At 51.7% G+C, this 20,573-nt stretch overlaps 1 protein-coding gene across 1 annotated transcript in view; it reads right to left on the reverse strand.

Annotated features, from left to right (window-relative positions):
- ADAMTS10 (ADAM metallopeptidase with thrombospondin type 1 motif 10) overlaps positions 1-20,573 on the reverse strand; it is a 132,592-nt gene that overhangs the window by 70,250 nt on the left and 41,769 nt on the right. Inside the window, exons 3-4 of the mRNA XM_039515612.1 lie at positions 14,581-14,919; positions 2,596-2,960 (exon numbers count right to left, since the gene is read on the reverse strand). Coding sequence (XP_039371546.1) covers positions 2,596-2,960; positions 14,581-14,668 — 453 coding nt within the window. The 5' untranslated portion in view covers positions 14,669-14,919. The remainder of the gene's footprint in view (positions 1-2,595; positions 2,961-14,580; positions 14,920-20,573) is intronic.

Genomic DNA, 20,573 nt, shown 5'->3' on the forward strand with positions numbered 1-20,573 from the left:
GCTGGGGTGTGAAGGTGTCGGGGTGGTGAGGGGGGACTGGGGGTCTGCCGGGGTCTGAGGGTGCCCTGGAAGTTGGGGTGCTGGGGTGTGAGGTTGTCGGGGTGGTGACAGGTGACTGGGGGGCTGCCGGGTGGAACGCTGGGGTCTGAGGGTGCCCTGACAGTCGGGGGTGCTGGGGTGTGAAGGTGTGGGGGTGGTGACGGGTGACTGGGGGTCTGCTGGGGTCTGAGGGTGCCCTGGCAGTTGGGGGTGCTGGGGTGTGAGGGTGTGGGGGTGGTGACGGGTGACTAAGGGGCTGCCGGGTGGAATGCTGGGGTCTGAGGGTGCCCTGGCAGTTGGGGGTGCTGGGGTGTGAGGGTGTCGGGGTGGTGACGGGTGACTGGGGGGCTGCCGGGTGGAATGCTGGGGTCTGAGGGTGCCCTGGCAGTTGAGGGTGCTGGGGCAGTTGGGAGTGACAGTTGGACAGTTCTGTTCAGTGAGGAGAGAAAGCAGAGTGGGAATGGGAGACGCTTTTGCCATCTAGGCCGGGCTGGCTCCAGGTTTTCTGCTGCCCCAAGTGGCGGGAAAAAAAAAAAGCCGATCGGCGGCAGCTCAATCGCGCTGCTCCATTCTTCGGCGGCGGGTCCTTCACTCCCTCTCTTCCTCTTCGGCCGCACTTCGGCGGCAGCTCTAAGAGGAAGAGAGAGACTGAGGGACCCGCCGCCGAATTCCCGCTGAAGACTCGGACGTGCCGCCCCAGTAGCGGATGTAGTGCCGCCCCTTTGTATTGGCCGCCCCAAGCTCCTGCTTCCTTCGCTGGTGCCTGGAGCCGGCCCTGCACCTAGGATCCTGTTTGCTGTCCCAAGCAGCCCTAGCTGCCTGCACTCTGAGGGCCCGGGGGGGAAGCACGATGGCCGAGTGAGGGGGTAATGGGGGGGTTCGGTGCCTGATGGGGTCAGCTCCCCAGAAGGTCGCCCTGTGACCTGGCTGGGTGCAGCTTGGATGTTGCCAGACTCCCCCCACCAAAGCAGCTGGACTCCCTTCCCCCATCCCCCACAATGATGTCCATAAGCTCCCCAGGACAGCGGGACTTCACTCAGGTAATGGGGAGATGTCTGGGCTTGCAGAGGGATAATTTCCTGCCCTGTTGCACCCTCCCAAGGAGGGGCTGGGTGTTCGTCTGTCATCGGGATCTCTCCAGCCCCCGTCCATTCCCCTGGGACGTTCTGGGCTTGGTCAAAGCACTGTCTGGCCACCAGGTGTCCTGGGACGTGTGGGCCACTGTGGGAAAGGCATTGATACCAGATCCCTTATGAGCCAGCAGTGCCCAATGCACCCACCAGCTCACCCTCTGAGTCCCAGTAAATCCACTAGGACATCTCTGGAGCGCTTACCCTCAGACGCATGGAGAGCCCGCTCCGACACAGCAATCTGGGGAGGGGGAAAGGATCCAGGCTGCAACCCTGGTGCCAGGGCTGGGGTGGAAACATGGTAAGAGGATCCTTGACATAACGAGCCAGATTCTCATTACATTGGGGCCTTTTCAATGGCAACGTAAAGCTGCATTAAAGGCGGTGTAAATTCATGCCCTGGTTAATGCCCTTATACTGCCCAAGGGGCCTTGGCATAAAGGAGGATCTGGCCTACCAAATCAATTCCTATGTGTGTTTACCCCACTGCGGAGTATGTGTGTTCCATCCCTCTCTCTGGCAAGCTATTCTCTGGAAGCAGCACCAAGCCCCGTGTATGGGGAAGCCCCAGCGATACCACACCCGCCATCGAAGGAAAGCAGAAGGTAACAAGGTAGATGCTAATGTGACCAGTGAGACTCAGCCCTCGTCCAGCAGAAGGCACTAGGGATACTGGACAGTCTCACAGCATACACACAATATACCCTCTCCGTGACTCCGCTCAGACGACACACTGCATCCCCGCCTGGTAGGGTTAACAGCACAATGTGACAGCACTGCCCCGTCTCTCATGAAGGCATTGTCAGGGCAGAGCGATGCAAGGTTTGCAATCCAGCCGTCTGGCACCACTAGGCAATTCCTTTTCCCCCCAGCAGTTTAAACACAACTGGGTGCCAATCTCTAAGGACAATTTATTAACTACACGGGTCTGGATCAGCAACTTACTTTCTGAGGGCTTGTCTCAGAGTCCTGCCCCCTCCTGGAATTCACTGCTCACTAGTGCATGCAGAACGCAGCGTTTGTTTGTCGGAAAGAGGCAAAGGAGCACAGGGCTGGCAGCTAAAGTAATCAAAGTGGGGTCTATAGGTCTCCCTATCCCAGGCCAATTGACGTCAATGGAAACTGACTGGCTTCCATGGGCCTTCGACTAGCTTTTGGTCACCCTCAGCTTTGAGAGAGAGAGTTACGGCCAATGGAGACGATGGATCCCAGCATGCAATGTCCCATCTCAGCTCTGCCCGCTTGGCCATGCACATCACAACAGAGCACTGAATGCTGGGACCAGTCACCTTAGTAGGTTGCACCTCTGTAACGAAGATCAGGGAAGCTGCAATCTGCTCCGTTTTATGGGCAACCCTAATTATTGATACCGCCCTTGGCTGGGCAAACCGGGAGGACCTGTCCTACGATCCCTTTGGAAGCTCACCAGTCCGTTGCAGTTGCTGATGGCGACTTTGGAGTTCAGGTACTGATCTTGCAAGTGGCCCGCGTAGTGGCAGTCCTCGTGGAAGTCGTGCTGCCAGTCCACCCCGTCCCGCTTCCAGTACTCCACCGTGAAGTGCTCGGCCAGCAGGTTGGAGTGCAGGGTCAGGTTGAGGAGGAACTGGGTGTGGTGGGCGGAGACCTTGTAGAAGACCCGCCGCTCAGCGGCCTCGTAGGACAGCGAGCCCAGGCTGCGCCGGGAGCGCCGCTTCAGCTGGCTTCTCATGTCGAAGGTGAGGAAGTCCCCGTTTTGGTCCACTTGGATGGGGAAAGCGATTTCATAGTGATCGAGGCTGGAGAGGAACTCCTCTGGAGGACAAAGCAAACACAGTGACAGTCACGTTCTGGAGAGACGGGGAGGCCAGGAGACCCGGTGACCCATTAAAAGCCAATGCAATTCTCGGCTGCAGGGGCATGTCAAAATCAGGGAGAGGACCATCCTTCTCTATAGAGCTCTGGTAAGATTGCAGCTGAAGCACTGCACCCAGCGCTGCACAGCTCAATAGCAAGGATGGCCCAGTGGAGGCAGGAAGGATGGTTGAGTGGTTAGGGCACAAGCCTGAGATGCAGGATACCTGGATCCCCTGCTTTGCCACAGACTCCTGTGAGACCTTGGGCAAGTTACTTAGGACTCCTCAACACTAGAATCGCTGCACAGGTGCAGCTGCCCCGATGTAGCTGCTGCCAGTGCAGACGCTGCATGCTGGCGGGTGAGCTCTCTCCCGTCGGCATCATGACTCCACCTCCCCAAGCATCAGTAGCTCTGTCAGCGGGAGAGCGTCTCCTGCCGACGTTGTGTGGTCCACACCAGCGCTTAAGTCGGAGTAACTTATGTCGCTCGGGGGGTGGCTTTTCCACACCCGAGTGACTTAAGTTATACTGAAGTCAGCACTAGCGTGTACAAGTCACTTAGTCTCTCCGTGCCTCGGTTTCTCATCTCTAAAATGGGGACAATTCCCTACATCAGAGGGGCACTGTGAGGATAAATACGTTACAAATTGCCAGGTATTCAGACACCACAGGAATGGGAGCCAAGTAAGCTGGAAAGCTGAAGGCAGACTGAGAGGATTGATCGGCACAAGAAGTACTAACTAGGCAGAGCTAATCCAGACAGTTGGAGGCTGGAAGACACTCCTGAAAAGTGTAAATACCAGAGGGGGAGCAACACACCTTAGGAACAAGAGGCTAAAACCAAGCAAAGGAAACTGGGCCAATATTCCTTACAGTTCAGTGTATTAGCCTGCAGACCGGTCTCCCCAGGGCAAGGATGGAAGCCTGATTGTCTGCGTTATTTAAACTCGACTGAACAAAGGCCCGCTGTGAGGAACCTCCTATGCTCTGGCCAGGGGATGGACTGGATGACCATAGAGGGCTTCTCCCATCTATCTTCTAGGATTAACTCAAAGGGGCAGTTGAGTGTGCAGCACTTGGAGAGAGCCACATTCTCTTTTGGCAAATTCCAGCTATTTATTTCTGAAATTCTTAAATCAGGGGTTCACTTCCTTGGGCTCTGGGCTTGCAAACAGATGTCAAGGGATCATGATCACCCTGCTGCCTTTCCCATATTGCTGCATGGGCCAGGGTTCCCCACTAGATGGAACAGGGGTCCTGGGATGGGAAAGATGGTCCCAGAACAGTAAAGGCTGAGAATTACTGGCCTAGAGGGAAGGTCTCACAGCTGTGCACTAAAGCACAGAGGGTGGACTAATGGTTTAGCAAATGAAATTATAAACCCAGAGCATTATGTTGAGAAGAGGGAAGGAAACGTACTCTTTGACCAAACAATCATTGACTGTCTACAACCTGGTACTGAAGACAAGGGTGCTACTCTGCAATTTCCATGATCAATTTTTAAAGGACAGATAGGACAATAACTACCTTCTAGTCCAGTGGTTCTCAACCAGAGGTACACATACCCCTGGGGGCAGGCAGAGGATGCACCCCCTGGAAGACCACTCATCCAGATATTTGCCTTATTTTACAACAGGCTACTTAAAAAGCACTAGCGAAGTCAGTACAAACTAAAATTTCATACAGACAATAACTTGCTTATACTGCTCTATCTACTATATGGTGAAATGTAAGTACAATATTTATATTCCAATTGGTTTATTTTATAATTGTACGGTAAAAATGTGAAAGTCAGCAATTTTGTTCAGTAATAGCGTGCTGGGACACTTATGTAGTTTTATGCCTGATTTTGGAAGCCAGTCGTTTGTAAGTGAGCTGGAACTTGGGGGTACACAAGGCAAATCAGACCCCTGAAAGGGGGACAGAAGCTGAGAGCCACTGTGTTAGTCGTTCAGCAGAGCCATCGATTTTGATAAGTGATTGTGCTTTTTCGTTAACAACTCAGCTCAGCAGTCTGAGGTTCCTTCAGAACTTTGGGATGTACCATCTGGTCCTGATGGCTCACTGTTATTAATTATTATTATCATCATCATTTATATGATGAAGCACCAAGAGAGATCAGGACCCTGTTGTGATAGGCATGGTTCAAAACCCTGCTCAGAGTCCCTGCCTTGAAAATCTTACAATCAAAATAAGAGAGACACGGGGGAGGGAAACCGGAGTTCAAGATCACACAACAGGCTAGTGGCACAATCAAGAATAGAACCTACCCTGGCCAGTACCCTCCCCACTAGGCACTTCTGCCATGTCAGCCACTTGTTGCACTTTAACTTATCAACTTCTTCTATCACCTCCTCCTCTGATGCGTCAGTCTCTGAAAACAGTCCACCACCACTTAGCATATGTGATCTAACAAGGTCCCAGTCCTAGACGTCTGACTGCACTTGTAGGGGAACACGACATCTTTCTCCATCAAAAAGACTGGCTCCATGTAACTTTTAGTGCTGCGGTTCCCAAACTTTTTCATGCCACGACCCCCTCTGGGCTCACCTGTGTTAACCAGGGTCTGAGACAGAGCCCCGCAACCCAACCGGGACTCCGTGGGACCAGACTACGCATGCTGGGTTCGGGTTGCGTCTAGGTGAACCACCAGTCCCTTATTGTGAGATGTATTGAAATAACTGATCATGACTGATTCCATTCTAAAGATGAAAGTGAAGCGTATGATAATTGCATGATGTACTTGAGGGCAGTAGAAATGTACATTTGAGTGACAAATCCATTGCTGTGCTAAAGGAAATGGGGTTTCCCTAAAATGTCCCTTAAAATGAAATATTGTCCTGGATTTTTCACACGGTTTCCCCTTATTCCCATCCAACGAATCACCCTAGCTGGGCCAGGTTGTCTTCTGACCCCCTTGGGCTTGGCTTGGGTCGGCTCCCCTCTCCTGCTCAAGGGGTTGGCACAGCGGTGGCTACAAGTCCCATCCCTGCTGGCTGCCGCCACCTTGCGGTGCCAACCCAAGCATGGCACAGCCAGGCAGTTAGGGTGGGGCAAGCAGCTGCCCCTCGCAATGCAGCATGCACATCTCATGACCTCCTGATGCTCTTTCATGTTTCATGATCCCCCACCCCAGTCCCCTCGGCAGTATGACCCACAGTTTGGAAAACACTGCTCTAGAGAAACTTCTCGAATTGCCAGAGTGGTTCAGACCTGTGCTCTAGCGAGCCCAGTATCCAGTCACGTTGTAATCTACCTGCAGGGCACGTCCTCCTAACCCCCAGTAGCTAGAGGCAGATTTATGCCCTGAAGCATGAGCTATTCATGGCAAGGATCAGGAGAAGTTCTACCCTATCGGACTCACCTGCCCATTTTGTCCAAGGGACTCGCTGTACGGTTTGCATCCTTTTCCTTGTTGTTTTCTAAGCCACCGGGGAGAAGCCAGGCTGCCCTGAGGTGGCTGCATTTTGCCTAGCTCCACAATGCCCATCTTCAAAGCCACTGTAAATCTGGACTCCAAATCACGCTGTCACCACATGCCCAGCTCTGGAACGTTTACTCTCCTTCGAATGCATTTTCCAGCGTGGGATCTTGACAGAGCGGTTTCTTGGGCTACTGCTAATGGAACAATCCTTCCTACTGGCGGGCTCTAGGGGTCACGTCCGGACCTTCCAAACCATAAACCCCTCTGGCACCTATTCCTTGGCCTGACCAACCAGAAGCGATGGTTTTATTTTCCCTCCTTCTGCCTCGGCTTCCCCCGCACCAGACCACATCTTGTGCGATGCAGCCGGGCAAACAGGAAAAGCTATTTCCACCTAAGGAATGACTGGCAGCCTGGAGAAACTTGCTGCTACCGGAAACATTTTGTTTTTCTTTCTGGTCTCTCCAGCCTGCCACATGGGCAGAAGGGAGCCTGGCTAGGAGTGGTGAGAGCAGCGGGCTGGGAGCCAGGAGCTGGGCTCTCTGCCACCGACTTGTGTGCCGCTAATCACAGAACAGAAAGGTGCATTGTCCAGTGGCTAAAGCATTAGCTTAGGCTGTGAGAGATCCAGCTTCAAGTCCCTGGTTCGACACAGACTCCCTGTGTGACCATGGGCAAGTCACTTAGCCTCACTGTGCCTCAGTTTCCTATGAATAAAATAGGGACAACAGCATTGCTGTACCTTGCAGCCCCTGCCCCAAACAGCTACAATCTAGTGTACCAAAGACAGACAGACAGACACAGAGAGGTTCTATCTATCAGCCTGTAAAGTGGGGATAAAAACGACAGCCTGCCTGATAGGGGCTATGAGGATTTATTAATGTGTGGGAAGTGCTTTGAGATCCCCAGCTGGAAGAGGGGCAAAGTTACTCTTATACCCTGAGATTCAAGCAGCGACAGAGGTGGAACTGGTAGGTGTCAGGAGAGGGATCTCCACCTGCCCCCCAGTTCCTGGGAGAGAGCTGATTTCCTGGGCTGGTCCGACGTGCCGCAAGCTCACCCCCGGCAAGGCAATCCCATCCGAAAGCTCCCCGTGAACGAGGGCTGAGAATGCTGGGGGCTGGGAATCGGCCACAGAGCCTCTCAGCTGTAGGCCACCGGTTGGAATCTAGCCCTGCATAATAGCGAGCGGCTGGCTGGTGGTCGAGCTTAGAGGGGTGTTGTCAATTCACAGGCTGCACTTCTGTGGGAAAATGGTTTAGCAACTCTAGATAATCTGCCCCTGGGCCCTGCTCCTGTGCTTCTCCCTTCCCTAGAGTATTACGGGGGCTCCCCCTACCCTGCTCCATTAAAGGGGCTCCCCCACTCCCCCTGCCTCGCTCCATTACAGGGGCTCCCCCGTTCCCCCTGCTCCGCTCCATGACAGGGGCTCCCCTGCTCCCCCGGCCTGCTTCACTGCTGGGGCTCCCCATCCGGCTCTGCCTTGCTGCATTACAGGGGCTCCCCTGTTCCCTCCTATCCTGGGGGACTACGGAGGCTCCCCCACCCATTGGCATTACAGGGCCCCTCCTCTTCCATTGCCCAGCATTGCAGGAGAACATGCCTCTCTGGCCCTTAGCCAGCCCCGTTCCTTCCCGAAAATCCAGTCCTGTTCTCTCTCCTTGCAGCTACTCATGCTGTATTAATAGACCTTGGCGTGACACATGTAGTATTGTGCCCATCTGGACCAAAGGGGTTTGCACAGGTGATAAGGCCCCTGCTGTTTCCCGCAAGCTCTCCAGCAGTGACCGCATTACTAGAGAGACCTGGGGGAACAGAACCTGCTGGGCCGTTCAGGCTGGAGGGCAGGAACACGCTCAGATCTCCCCTCCACCCTAGAGAGGGGAAATGCATCTGCCAGGGAGCGTGAGGGGGTGCCAGGAGGGGGACAGAGACAGACAGTGGAAGCAGCAGACACAGAGTGGGAGCATTGGGGAGGAAGGGAGACAGCAAGGAGGAGACGGAAGGAGGTGAAGGGGGACCAGAAAGAGGCGGCCCCAGGAGGGGAAGAGAGGGAGCGTGACAGGCAGGAAGGAGCTCCCTGCCAAGTGGCGCCCTTCGTTCCAGACAGCCCAGGACCTTGTCTCAGTTCTTGCACCTCGTACCGCCGCATGGTCGCCTGGGATTATGGGATTAAAGGAAGCCAGGGCTTCCCTGGCCTTGTTACCACCGGCAGCAGCCCATTCACACACGTCATACTGGATGGGTGAGAACAATGCCCTCCGGCCCCCAAAGCTCAGGCTGCTTTGGGACCCCCTGCCTTGAGGCAGCTCGGCTACACAGAACGGCAGCACTGGGTCAGAGCAATGGCCCATCCAGCCCAGTATCCAGTCTTCTGACAGTGGCTGGTGCCAGGTGCTTCAGAGGGAACGAACAAAACAGTAATTATCAAGTGATCCATCCCCTGTCATCCAGGCCCAGCATCCGGCAGCCAGAGGTTTAGGGCCACCCAGAGCATGGGGCTGTGTCCCTGCCCATCTTGGCTAATAGCCATTGATGGACCAATCTGCCAGGAACTTATCTAGTTCTTTTTTGAACCCAGTTATATTTTTAGCCTTCACAACATCCCCTGGCAAGGAGTTCCACAGGTTGACTGTGTGCTGTGTGAAGAAATACTTCCTTTGGTTTATTTTAAACCAGCTGCCTATTAATTTCATTGGGTGACCCCATATTCTTGTGTTATGTGAAGGGGTAAATAACACTTCCTTATTCACTTTCTCCACATCAGTCATGACTTTATAGACCTCTCTCTTATCCCCCTTAGTCGCCTCTTTTCTAATCTGAACTGGCCCAGTCTTTTTAATCTCTCCTCATATGGAAGTGGTTCCATACCCTTAATCATTTTTGTTGCCCCTCTTTGCCTCTTTTCCAATTATAATAGACCTTTTTTGAGATGGGCCAACCAGAGCTAGACACAATACTCAAGGTGCAGGCGTACCATGGATTTAAATAGTGGCATTATGATATTTTCTGTCTTATTATCTATCCTTTCCCTAACGGTCTCTAACATTCCGTTAGCTTTTTTGACTGCCGCTGCACACCGAGCAGATAGTTTCACAGATCTAGCCACGTTCACTCCAAGATCTCTTTCTTGAGTGATAACAGCCAATTTAGACCCCATCATTTTGTACGTGCAGTGGGGATTATATTTTCCAATGCACATCACTTTGCATTTGTCAACATTGAATTTCATCTGCGAATTTGTTGTCCCATCACCCAGTTTAGTGAGATCCCTTTGTAATTCTTTGCAATCCGCTTTGGACTTAACTGTCTTAAGTAGTTCTGTATCATTGTACATTTTGCCACCTCACTGTTCACCTCCTTTTCCAAATCATTTATGAATATGGTGAAAAGCACTGGTCCCAGTACAGATCCCGGAGGGAGAGCACTATTTATTTCTCTCAGTTGTGAAAACTGACCATTTGTTCCTACCCCTTTCTTTCTTATCTTTTAGCCAGTTATTGATCCATGAGAGATCCTTCCCTCTTATCCCATGACTGGTTACTTTGCTTAAGAGGCTTTGGCGTGGGACTTTGCCAAAGGCTTTCTGAAAGTCCAAGTACATCATATCCACTGGATCACCCTTGCGCACATGCTTGTTGACTCTATCTAAGAATTCTAATAGACTGGTGAGGCATGATTTCCCTTTACAAAAGTTGTGTTGACTCTTCGTGTTCATCTGTGCATGTGATCTCTCTCAACTCATCTCCCACTGCTTTCTATTTTCCTCTGCTCACGCCAACACTGCCACTAAATCCTGCCATTTCTGTCTCTAGGGCATCCATTCCTCCACACTCCCACAGAACGGCTTTCACCACCTCACACCCTGACTACTGCAGTCCCCGATCCTGGCCTCCTTGCCTCTCACCTCACTCCTCTCCAGTCTGTCTATAAATGATCTAATCCTGAATGTGTCTAGCTTCAACTTCTAGCCATCAGATCTTGTTATACCTTTCTCTGCTAGAACGTTCATTGCGTGTAGGTACTCAGAGACTGGGAACAAGTTACCCCTTAACCTTCTGCTTGAGAAGCTAAATAGATTGAGTTCCTCGAGTTTATCACGATAAGGCATGTTTTGCAGGGCTTTAATCATTTTCGTGGCTCTTCTCTGAACCCTTCCCAGTTCATCGACATCCTTTTTGAATCGTGGACACCAGAACTGCACACAGTATTCCAGTAGCAGTCACAGGGGTTACAAACACAGGAGTAAGATAGGGCCTATTCCCATCATAGTCTGGCTCCCTTTGACAGACATTGAGCTACACCTCCACTGATGGGCTGGATTGCATCTGAACAGCTCTCTAGTTTGCAGAAGTGACAGGAACTGTCCGTGGTACCATAAATTGGTGGACGTCTATCCCATGAATTTTCCCTTCCTCACCATACGGGCAGCAGCTTGGATTGCTCTAAACCAGGATCTTATCAGATTACTGCTCTGGCACCATGCCTAGCACAGCAAAATCCTACCAGAATAATGTTCCACAATTGAGAGTGCAGGCTAAATGCCTTTACACGTGGGCCCCACCTATAATGAAAGGCTGTGTGCTCTAGTGACTGGAGCACAGGGATATTATGGATTCCAAGGCCAGAAGGGGCCAATCTGATCATCTAGTCTGATCCGGTGTGTAACACTGGCCAGAGAACTGCTCAGAAATCATTCCTGCTTAAACTCGAGCACATCTTTTAGAAAAACACCCCCCCTTGAGCTAAGAAGTCCTGAGTTCTAATCCTACTCGGATGCTAACTAACCGAGCTGCCTTGGGCACCTCACACAGGCCAAAACCAGTGGGTGCTTCTGCAAATGTTGGTTTTTAATTGCTCTGTGCCTCAGTTTCCACATCTGCCACGTGGGGAGTGTCAGGGGATCCACTCATTGCAGGGGGCGCCTCTGCCTGGCTGCTCTGGGGGTTAGCTCTTTCCAGGCCGGAGGCCCCCTTCGGCAGCTTGCCGCCTGCCCTGCTGCCACTCTCACTCTTGCTGTCTCTCCGGGGCCTCTCTTTCTCTCCGGGTGCTGCAGCCTCTTCTTCAGCTTGAGCCTCCAGCCAGGTCACTATCCGTGTTTCCTTCTTACAAGGTACCAAAGTCTCTCCTGACAAATGGGCAGATAGATGACGCCATAGTTGCCATTGTGGGGGATAATGCTCTGACAGGAACAGTTTGTGGGAGAACAGTGGCAGAGGGAAATGGAATCACCAGAAACATACAGAACTTCCAATTTCTGTGTGGCTTAGTGTTGTGGCCTGACCTACTGTTTGAAATAGATGTTGTAAGCAAGAGACTCCAAGGCGGTGACCTTGATATCTGGAGCAATGGGACAACTGGACAAAGCAAAGTCAGACCTACAGTCTTACCACTCAGATGAGGGATTTCAAAACGTTCTGAAGAGTGCACAGAAGTTGGCAGAGGAACTTCACACTGAAGCTGGTTTCCCACCCGTTCAGGAATACAAGAGTCACCGAGGAAGACGACATTTGGATTACGAGGCACGAGATAATCCCATAAGAGACCCCAAAGAGCAATTCAAAGTTGAATTCTTTAACCAGGTGCTAGATAGTGCAATACAGTCAGTTGAAGAACGTTTCATGCAGCTCAAGGAACACCGCAGTACATTTGGGATGTTGTATGATATTCCCAAACTCCTCACTATACCTGAAGAAGACCCACACCAGCAATGCAGGGCACTAGAGACAGTGTTGACACATGATGACATGCGCGATATTGATGCGAGTGATTTAGGTGATGAACTGAAAGCCCTTTCAAGACACATTTCAGCAGGATCAACTCCAAAGGCTGTTCTGGAATATATGTGCACCAATAAGATGACCACCCTCTTTCCAAATGCTTTTGTTGCTCTGCACATACTTCTAACACTTCCTGTAACAGCTGCCAGTGGAGAACGCAGCTTCTCCAAGTTGAAGTTAATAAAAACACATCTACGCTCCACAATGACACAGGAGAGGCTGGTCAGCCTTGCAACCATCTCAACAGAGCATGAGCTGGCCCAGACTATGGACCTTCAGGAAGCAGTTCACGTCTTTGCAATCAAGAAGGCAGGGAAAGCACCACTTTGATTATTCAAACAGATAAAAATGCCAGTGTTACATTTGCTGTTCAGGTGTTTGAAAGTTAAGTGTTGTTCAAAAATTTTAAGTAAGGCATTTTAAGTTGTTAGTTCTCCTTTATTGGGGTAGGTAGCAGAGCAGCACCATGAGAGAAGTAGAGCAGGAAGAAGGCAGAATTGAGACCTTTCAAAGTTTTGGCCCAAGCAAGGGGGCATGGGGGTGTCATTTGAGCTCCTCGCCTCAAGTGCTCAAATGTCGTGGGCCGGCCCTGGGTGCGCTGAATGAACTGCACCGGACCCCAGGACTGGAGCAGCAGGGGGTACTGTAGATTTGGACTGAGATGCATTGACAGAACTGAGTCGGGGGTCAAGGCTTGGCAGCAGGTGTTGTTCCAGGTGAGGACTGAGGTGCTTTGGCAGAACTGTGTGGGGTAGTTAAGTTTTCATTGGAGTTTATTTAGTGCAGCGAATAAGGTAATGCAGCTGGAGTGAGGTGTGAACTCACTGATGCAGGAAGCCCAGAACATTCAGAAGAGGAATTGCCAGAGCCTTTGGCTAAAAGCACCTGGAACCGTGTTTGTTTCCGCTTAAATTTCTTTTCTGCCTTTATAAAACTATGAACTGCACAGCGTCGGTGGTGGTTCTGCTTTCAGTCACCTCTTGGTTCACCCCTGCGCGGGCTGCAGCTGGAGGAGGCCGTCCCACGGATTTGGAGCACAGATGTGGCACTCAGACTGTACTCAGACCCCAGAATAGTTTCGTGGCTTTGTCCTTTCTTCGTTAGAACTCTATGTAACAAGCAGACCACAGCCTGATGGCATTAGGCGTGTGTGCAAGGGGCCTGAATACAGCATTGAATTTAGCCCGGCTGCAGCTAGCCCCATCACCCGGAGTGCACACAATTCCCTGGGCAGAATCCAACCCCTGCACACATTCACCTAAACCCGTGCACGCTGCATACAGACCGACAGACACAACCGGCCTGCAGTACCACACGCTAACTCATAGATGCACTCATACATTCACCGCCAGATGACATGCACATGTTCCCAAAAGTACACAGACGGACACCCCGCCCACCCACACGCAAGCACACTCAAGCCCATAAAATCACCCACGCAACTGCAGCCATCTGCACAGACACAGACCTATACATGTCCATTCATATGCTAATACAGACATATACAGACATGCACACACAGAGAAATGCCTGCAAACACACACGTGTCAATATGCACATACACACGCCTCTCCCTTTTCATAAGGCTCTTCGTGATAAAGCTCTTACTCCTACTGGAGGCTCCACTCCACTGGAGTGCAATGCGAGCTCCCTCATTCCTCTTGCTAACAGGCAGCTACCTTTGCGCTCCCTAGCTGTCATCCTGGGGCTTGATACAACCCTTATCGGTTTGCTAGCTAAGCACTGCCTAAAATCAAGGGGCATTAAATCCCACAAGAAAAGCATCTCTCTTTTTCACAGGCAGACAGGGGTCTATGACTAGGCCACAGGTGTAACAGAGCCAGCTCTAGGGGTTCCCCTACTTTAGGGGTGGGTCCCTAGCACAGTGGCTCTCAAGCTTTCCAGATAACTGTCTGATTTGTCTTGTGTACCCCCCACGTTTCACCTCACTTCAAATCTACTTGCTTACAAAATCGGACCTAAAAATAGAAGTGTCACAGCGGGCTATTACTGAGGCATTGCTGACTCGCTCGTTTTTACCCAATCGTTATAAAATAAATGGATTGGAACATAAATATTGTCCTTACATTTCATACACAGAGCAGTATAAACAAGTCATTGTCTGGATGGGATTTTAGTCTGTACTGACTTGGCTAGTGCCTTTTAGTGCCTGTTGTAAACCGAGGCAGATCTCTAGATGAGTTGATGGGCCCCCTGGAAGATCTCTGAGTAACCCCAGGGGTTGAGAATCCCTGGACTAGCACAGCAGGCCTAGCTCACAGGGTTTTCCCACCTTACAGCCAGCATTAGGGATTCTACCCCCCTCGGCACACAATTCCAGCCCCTCTTCCCCGCCCACGTGGGAAATCCCTACCTTGTGAGTGGAATTTGCAGCCGGGAGAGTCGCACGCAGCTGTGGTGAAGATGAGAGTCCACGTCAGAAGCCTCCAAGCGGTTGCCATGGTTAGCGATGCTCGTCTCAGCGCGGGGAGCTTTGTACCAGCCTAAAGGGCTCTGTCCCAACATGTCTCTCTTTGGGCCACTGCTTATGTAGAGACAGGAGTCCTCGGTTCCTTCCCAGGCATCCTCGGCCGCTCCGTGCGCTCCCCAAAGCAGCGAAGCCGATGGCGTCCTTGCAGTGCGCTGTACCCGGGCTGGCGTAATGGCTTCAACATGGGCTAATTAGAATCCGAGGCTCTGGGTGGCATTGCCCCTGTGGAAGAGAGGGTGAGGCGAGGGAGCGCGAGAAAGAGAAGCGGAGTAAAGGAGAGAGGGGGAACAAAGGAGACGGAGAGGAGAGAGAGAAAAAGGCAGGGAAAGCAGAGCGGGCAGGAAGGGGAGAGTGAACGTGTCAGAGAAGGAAAGGAAAAGAGGGGTGCGGGCAGGGGGAAGAGTATAAATTAGATCAACCACGTCATTTTATAGCATGTTAGACAAGGGGCCTGCTCTCCGGCCCCTCTGGGTCATCATTTCCACCAGTGAAGAGTGGCTGGCACTGTACCCCCTTGGCACCCACCGGCCTGAACGCTCGGCTACACCGAGGTCCTGTCTACCGCCTGTGCCACGTAAAGGGACCTTAAATGGCAACTGCCATTTGCGCCCACTTTGAGGCCCCTTTGCCCCGCCAACGTGGGATAAACTGTTCTTCGCGTGAACAAGACCCACCCCCTTTTTTCGGCTTTGCGCCAGGCAAAGGAGAATCAGGCCCAAGCGCTACCCGATCTCTTAAAAACAAACAACAAGCGCGGGCACAGCGCGGCTGCTCTGGCAGAAACGTTTGAAGGAGGCACAAGGGTTGAGCTTCAGAAGCGGCCGCTCAGAGAACCCCCTCAGCAAGACAGCGAGCTGGCTGGCTCTGCAGCAGAGATCTCGAGAGAGAGAGAAACAGGACAGAGCAGAAGTGGAAGGCACAGGGTGGAGTAAAGGGTCTGAGTTCAAATCCGTCCCGCTGCAGCATCGTGCAGCATTTGGAATGTCACTGCCATATCTGTGGTGACAGGCTGGGATGCTACAGAACAGACAGAGCGTGTGACTGCTCCGGCAAAAGGCTGAGGAAGATGGGCCGTATAGAAGAACGAGTGAATTCAAATAGAACGAGCTTTTCTGCTAACAGGAGGATGGCAGGTGATGGGTAAAGGGAATGGCCTGAGGTTCACAGTAGGGTTGTGCATTCTGCAGGAACGGGAAGAAACCTGAATTGCTCTGTGCTTTGTACTTATGTTTCTTAGGGTACGTCTATACTGCCCGCTGGATCGCCAGGTAGTGTTCGATGTATCGGGGATCGATTTATCGCGTCTTGCCTGGATAAATCGATCCGCTAATCGATGCCCGTACTCCACCTCGGCAGGAGGAGTAAGCACAGTCAATGGGGGCGCCGCGGCAGTCGACTCGCCGCCATGAGGACGGCCAGGTAAGTCGAACTAACTATGCAAATAGCGTAGCTGAAGTTGCGTATCTTAGGTTGAACCCCGCCCCCAGTGTAGACCAGCCCTAGGTTAGGGGAGTTAATTTTGCTTTAGAAAGATAAAATAAACCAAAGATACAGCTTCCTTGGGGTATTTCCACCATCCAAGAATTTAAATACCATGATCTTGTGTTTAGTCCCATAAGTGGCTCCTGGAGGCACTACGAAAGTTAATATTTTGTTACGTCAAATACTAATTGGACAGAGACAGAATGATGCACTACCTATCTGTGAACACTAGAGGGAGTCTGGGGAAAACAGGAGATGGTGCAGAGCCAGCTGTAATTTGTGAGTTTCTTTGACACCCTACCTCCCAGGGCCGGCTCTAGATCCCAGCGCGCCAAGCGCGCGCTTGGGGTGGCATGCCGCGGGGGGCGCTCTGCCTGTCGCCGGGAGGGTGGCAGGCAGCTCCGGTGGACCTCCCGCAGGCATGCCTGCGAAGGGTCCGCTGGTCCCGCAGCTCCGGTGGACCTCCTGCAGGCGTGCCTGCGGATGCTCCACCGGAGCCGCGGGACTGGCGACCGCCAGAGCGCCCCCCGCAGCGTGCCGCCATGCTTGGGGCGGCGAAATTCCTAGAGCCACCCCTGCTCCCTCCCCATGATGTGCATCACTGCAGCTTGGCTAGCTAACATCACAACCCCCATAATGGCTCACCCTGTCCTCTCAGGTTACTCTGTCCACTACCAACTGAGAAAGACAAGCCTGGGGCAGGGTGGCTGTGTCATTCCCATCCCACCTCCATGCAAGAGAGGATCCCTTGAGAGAGAACAATGTCCCCCGAGTCCATTATAGATTCATAGATCATTAGGGTTGGAAGGGACCTCAGGAGACCATCTAGTCCAACCCCCTGCTCAAAGCAGGACCAATCCCCAACTAAATCTCCAAATAGCCCCCTCAAGGATTGAACTCACAACCCTGGGTTTAGCAGGCCAATGCTCAAACCACTGAGCTATCCCTCCCCTCCATTCATGTGGCCTGTGAATCCAGCAATGTCTGGGATCTCCAAAAAGCAGTGATTTAACGGCAGAACTGAGAGAAATATTCTCCAGGCATGATGCTGGAGTCCCCAAGGCTTCCTGATTTCAGTGCATGCCTGAGCAGCTCCTCTGAGAAACTGGTATGGAGCTTCATCTCAACCTTCTCCTCCCGGAGCTTTTCCCAGGGAGTCTCCAAGTCTAACTATTTGGCCAGTCACACTCTAGACCTTATCTTTAGCCTGGATTTGGGTACTGGGAATCCTTGTCAGACAGTCAACTCATCCAGGCTAGCGTCAGCTCTTTCTCCCTACTGAGAATAGTCTGACCATACAGACTCAGGAAGCCAGCCAACTTTCAGAACATCCTAAAAGAAACTGGCCACCAAATAAGTGGCCACGGCATGGAGATCTGGTCAGACATTTGGACCACATACTTTCCACTGTCATTGATACCTTAGTACCAAAAGTCTCCTTCCTATCACTCCACAGACACCCATGGTGCTCAGATGACCTGCGGAAAGGAAGGAAGCATGAAGGTCAATAAAAAACTGTGAACAGCCGGGGACAGAGGCATAAGAAATTTGTTGCAAAGAATGTTCATCTCAGATCAGGTCACACTAATCCAAGAGGACTCCTGAGATATACCGATGGACACATACAGAACCCGTGATTCCATTTCCGTCCCCATGGATTTGGACTCTTCATATCGGATGAAGTCCTGGAAGCACTGCAAGATCTCAGAGGCACCACATGCAACTTTGTCCCATGCCCTTTTTGGCTTATTAAGGACTCTTGGGCTCCTTGGTTAATTTATGTCTCCTTGGATGAATGTAGATGTCTTCCCTCTCAAAGCCTGGCAAACTCCAGCTAGTAATTAAGAAACGATCACTTGACACACACTTGGCCAACTATCCAGTATGTCTATCTGTAGGCTGGTGTCTAACCTCCCATTTCTAAATAAGGTGGATGAGAAGCTACGATTCCAACCACACCTGACTGCCATCAACATTCTGTATCCCTTTAAATGGCAGGCCAGGTATGAGTCAGAGATGACCTTGGTTGTGTTATTAAACGATCGCTTCTTTGCTATGGACAGCGGGGAAGTGCATTCCTGGCACCTCTCAATCCAAACTCACCGAGTTGTAATGGGTATCTTCAGTTCTGTCTCTTGGGTTCTCATTGGAGGAGTCCTACAAGGTTTTATCGTCTCACACATGTCGAGAAGACTATTAGAAACCCTGGGTTCAAATGCCAAGTGTATGCAGATAGAACACAACTGTCCATGCCTGTCGCATCCTACGCAGAAACCATCATCTCCCAATTATGCCATAGCCTCAGTGAAGTAAGTACATGGCCGAAGAATAGCTGGCCAAAGCTTGACCTTGGGTTCCTCTGGTCACCAAGAACAGAGAAATCTAGGGGGCTGGTAGGCAGGACTATCCCTGATCCCACCTCTCAATGATGTAAGGCCGATGTGGCCCATGCTGTGGGATCACGAGGCAGTGACGTAGCGGCGTCCAACCTAGTGATGTTGCCACATCGCAACAAGATCTCCAGCTGTACCGGTGAACGGAGAGTAAATTTAAGAGAGCAGCAATCGTAATCATGCAGCCAAACTGACGCAAAACCTCAGAGCTTGTCCGTCGTGATTCCCCTTAAAGCTGCGTGATTGAAACTGCACAAGCGAGAAGGGAAGCAAAAGCCCAGCATGCTCTGGCTCTCCTAAGTCAGCATTTTTAGACTCTATTAAGCTTTGAGATTCCAGCTCTTAAACTTTGTCCTACTTCCAGGGTTTCTGGACAGAAAGCCTCTCGGCTGAAGTATATTTCCTCTGGGCTTTACACTCCTAATTTGTCTTGTTTTTCCGTTGTTGAACCAGCTTCCTCAAAGCGGCTATTATTTCCTGGCACTCTTCCACATCTCCAGGACCCTGAGCTGCAGCGGTCATGACTTCTGACCTCCCTCCTATCCCCTCCATCTTTCCCTCCCTCTCATTTATGTTAGCAGCGCCCTCATCCCCAAAGGCATCAAAGCCTGGGAGAGGCTAGAGAGCAGGGAGAGCCCATCAACCCTTGACCTCACAGGGAGGAAAGTCTGTTTTTAGCACCACAGGTTGGGAATTAGAGCTGTAAAATTCCCCTGAACGGCAGAGGGGGGGGAGGGCCCAAGCGTTGATTCCCTCATGCCCAGGGGGGTGAAAAGCATCCCCGTTTCCACAGCACCCCACCTCTGAGACCCCCAATGACCCTTTATCATGGGAGGGAAAGAAGCAGCAGAGGAGGAGGGAAGCTGGAAGACCAGCGGGCTCCTCAGTTTCTTTAATATGTATAAAGTTTTCCATAACGTTCGTGTCAAGCTTTAGCTTTCAGGATGTCAATAATACACAGGCACAAACAGGCAGGAAGACCCCGGATCTGTGCACGGGGGGCGGGGGTGCAGCAGTCTCTTCGGATCTTATGAGGCGGGGCCATGTCCAGCAGTGAAGAAGTCCAGGGTACAGCGTGACCTCTCCGGGTCTCGTGCCTGCCTCACTTGGGTCGGTTCCGATTTGCTCCTTTCCTAGGAATTCATTGTACTTGGCAGGCGCTGCCTGAGAGCGAACACTCCCCGCGGCGGGTGCCAAGGCGGATTTCACTGTGTGAACTCTTGGGCTGTGGCGTGAGTACAAGGCGGCTGTTTGGATCCCTGGCTCGAAAGACAGAAAGACAGAAAGACAGACAGACAGACAGAAAGGACAACTGTTACTAATTTCAACATCGGGTCTGCAGACAGAATTCCCTGAAAGCCTGGCTTTTTGGCTTCAGAGGCAGCTGGATGGGAAGGTAATAGAAAGCAGATGGGCTCTGATTTGGCCCAAGAGGAAGGTTCAAGGTGCCTCCTAGTGCAGAGGAGAGGAACTTAAATGCTTTTAAAGACGCAGGGGCTTGCTGGTTCCAGGTTTCTCATCCAGCGTTTGCAATTTATGAGCTCAGGTGTCCCTTTCCCTTTTCGAGAAATAAAGACAAAGGCAGATTTCTGCTTCCAGCATGCCCCGGTTGGAGGAAATACTTGTGAGCCCCTCTTGCCAGCCTCTCCCCATCCCCCTTCCACCAACACACCTTCCCTGATGTGCGGCGTCAGCTGCTGAAAACAAGGCGAACATAAAGCTCCAGAATCAGAACTTCCAGACAGTGTTGTTCTCTTAGCTAAATAATGAATGAATGGGTCATACCTGGCCTTTGTCTATGCCGTCACAATGCAGTAACAGTTCATGCAGGCTGGATACACTCTCAAAACCAGAGGAACTCAACCACAGAGCACTCAGTTAATGCCCCGAGTCTGCTGCCCAGATCCAGTGCGGGTGGTCGATATAATTAGATCGGGAGCACACAGCCCAGAGGAGGAGGATGTTCCAGGGGTTTAAGGTGCTAGACTGGAACTTGTGGGA

This window comes from Mauremys reevesii, linkage group 26, assembly GCF_016161935.1.
Source record: "Mauremys reevesii isolate NIE-2019 linkage group 26, ASM1616193v1, whole genome shotgun sequence".
NCBI lineage: Eukaryota > Metazoa > Chordata > Testudines > Geoemydidae > Mauremys > Mauremys reevesii.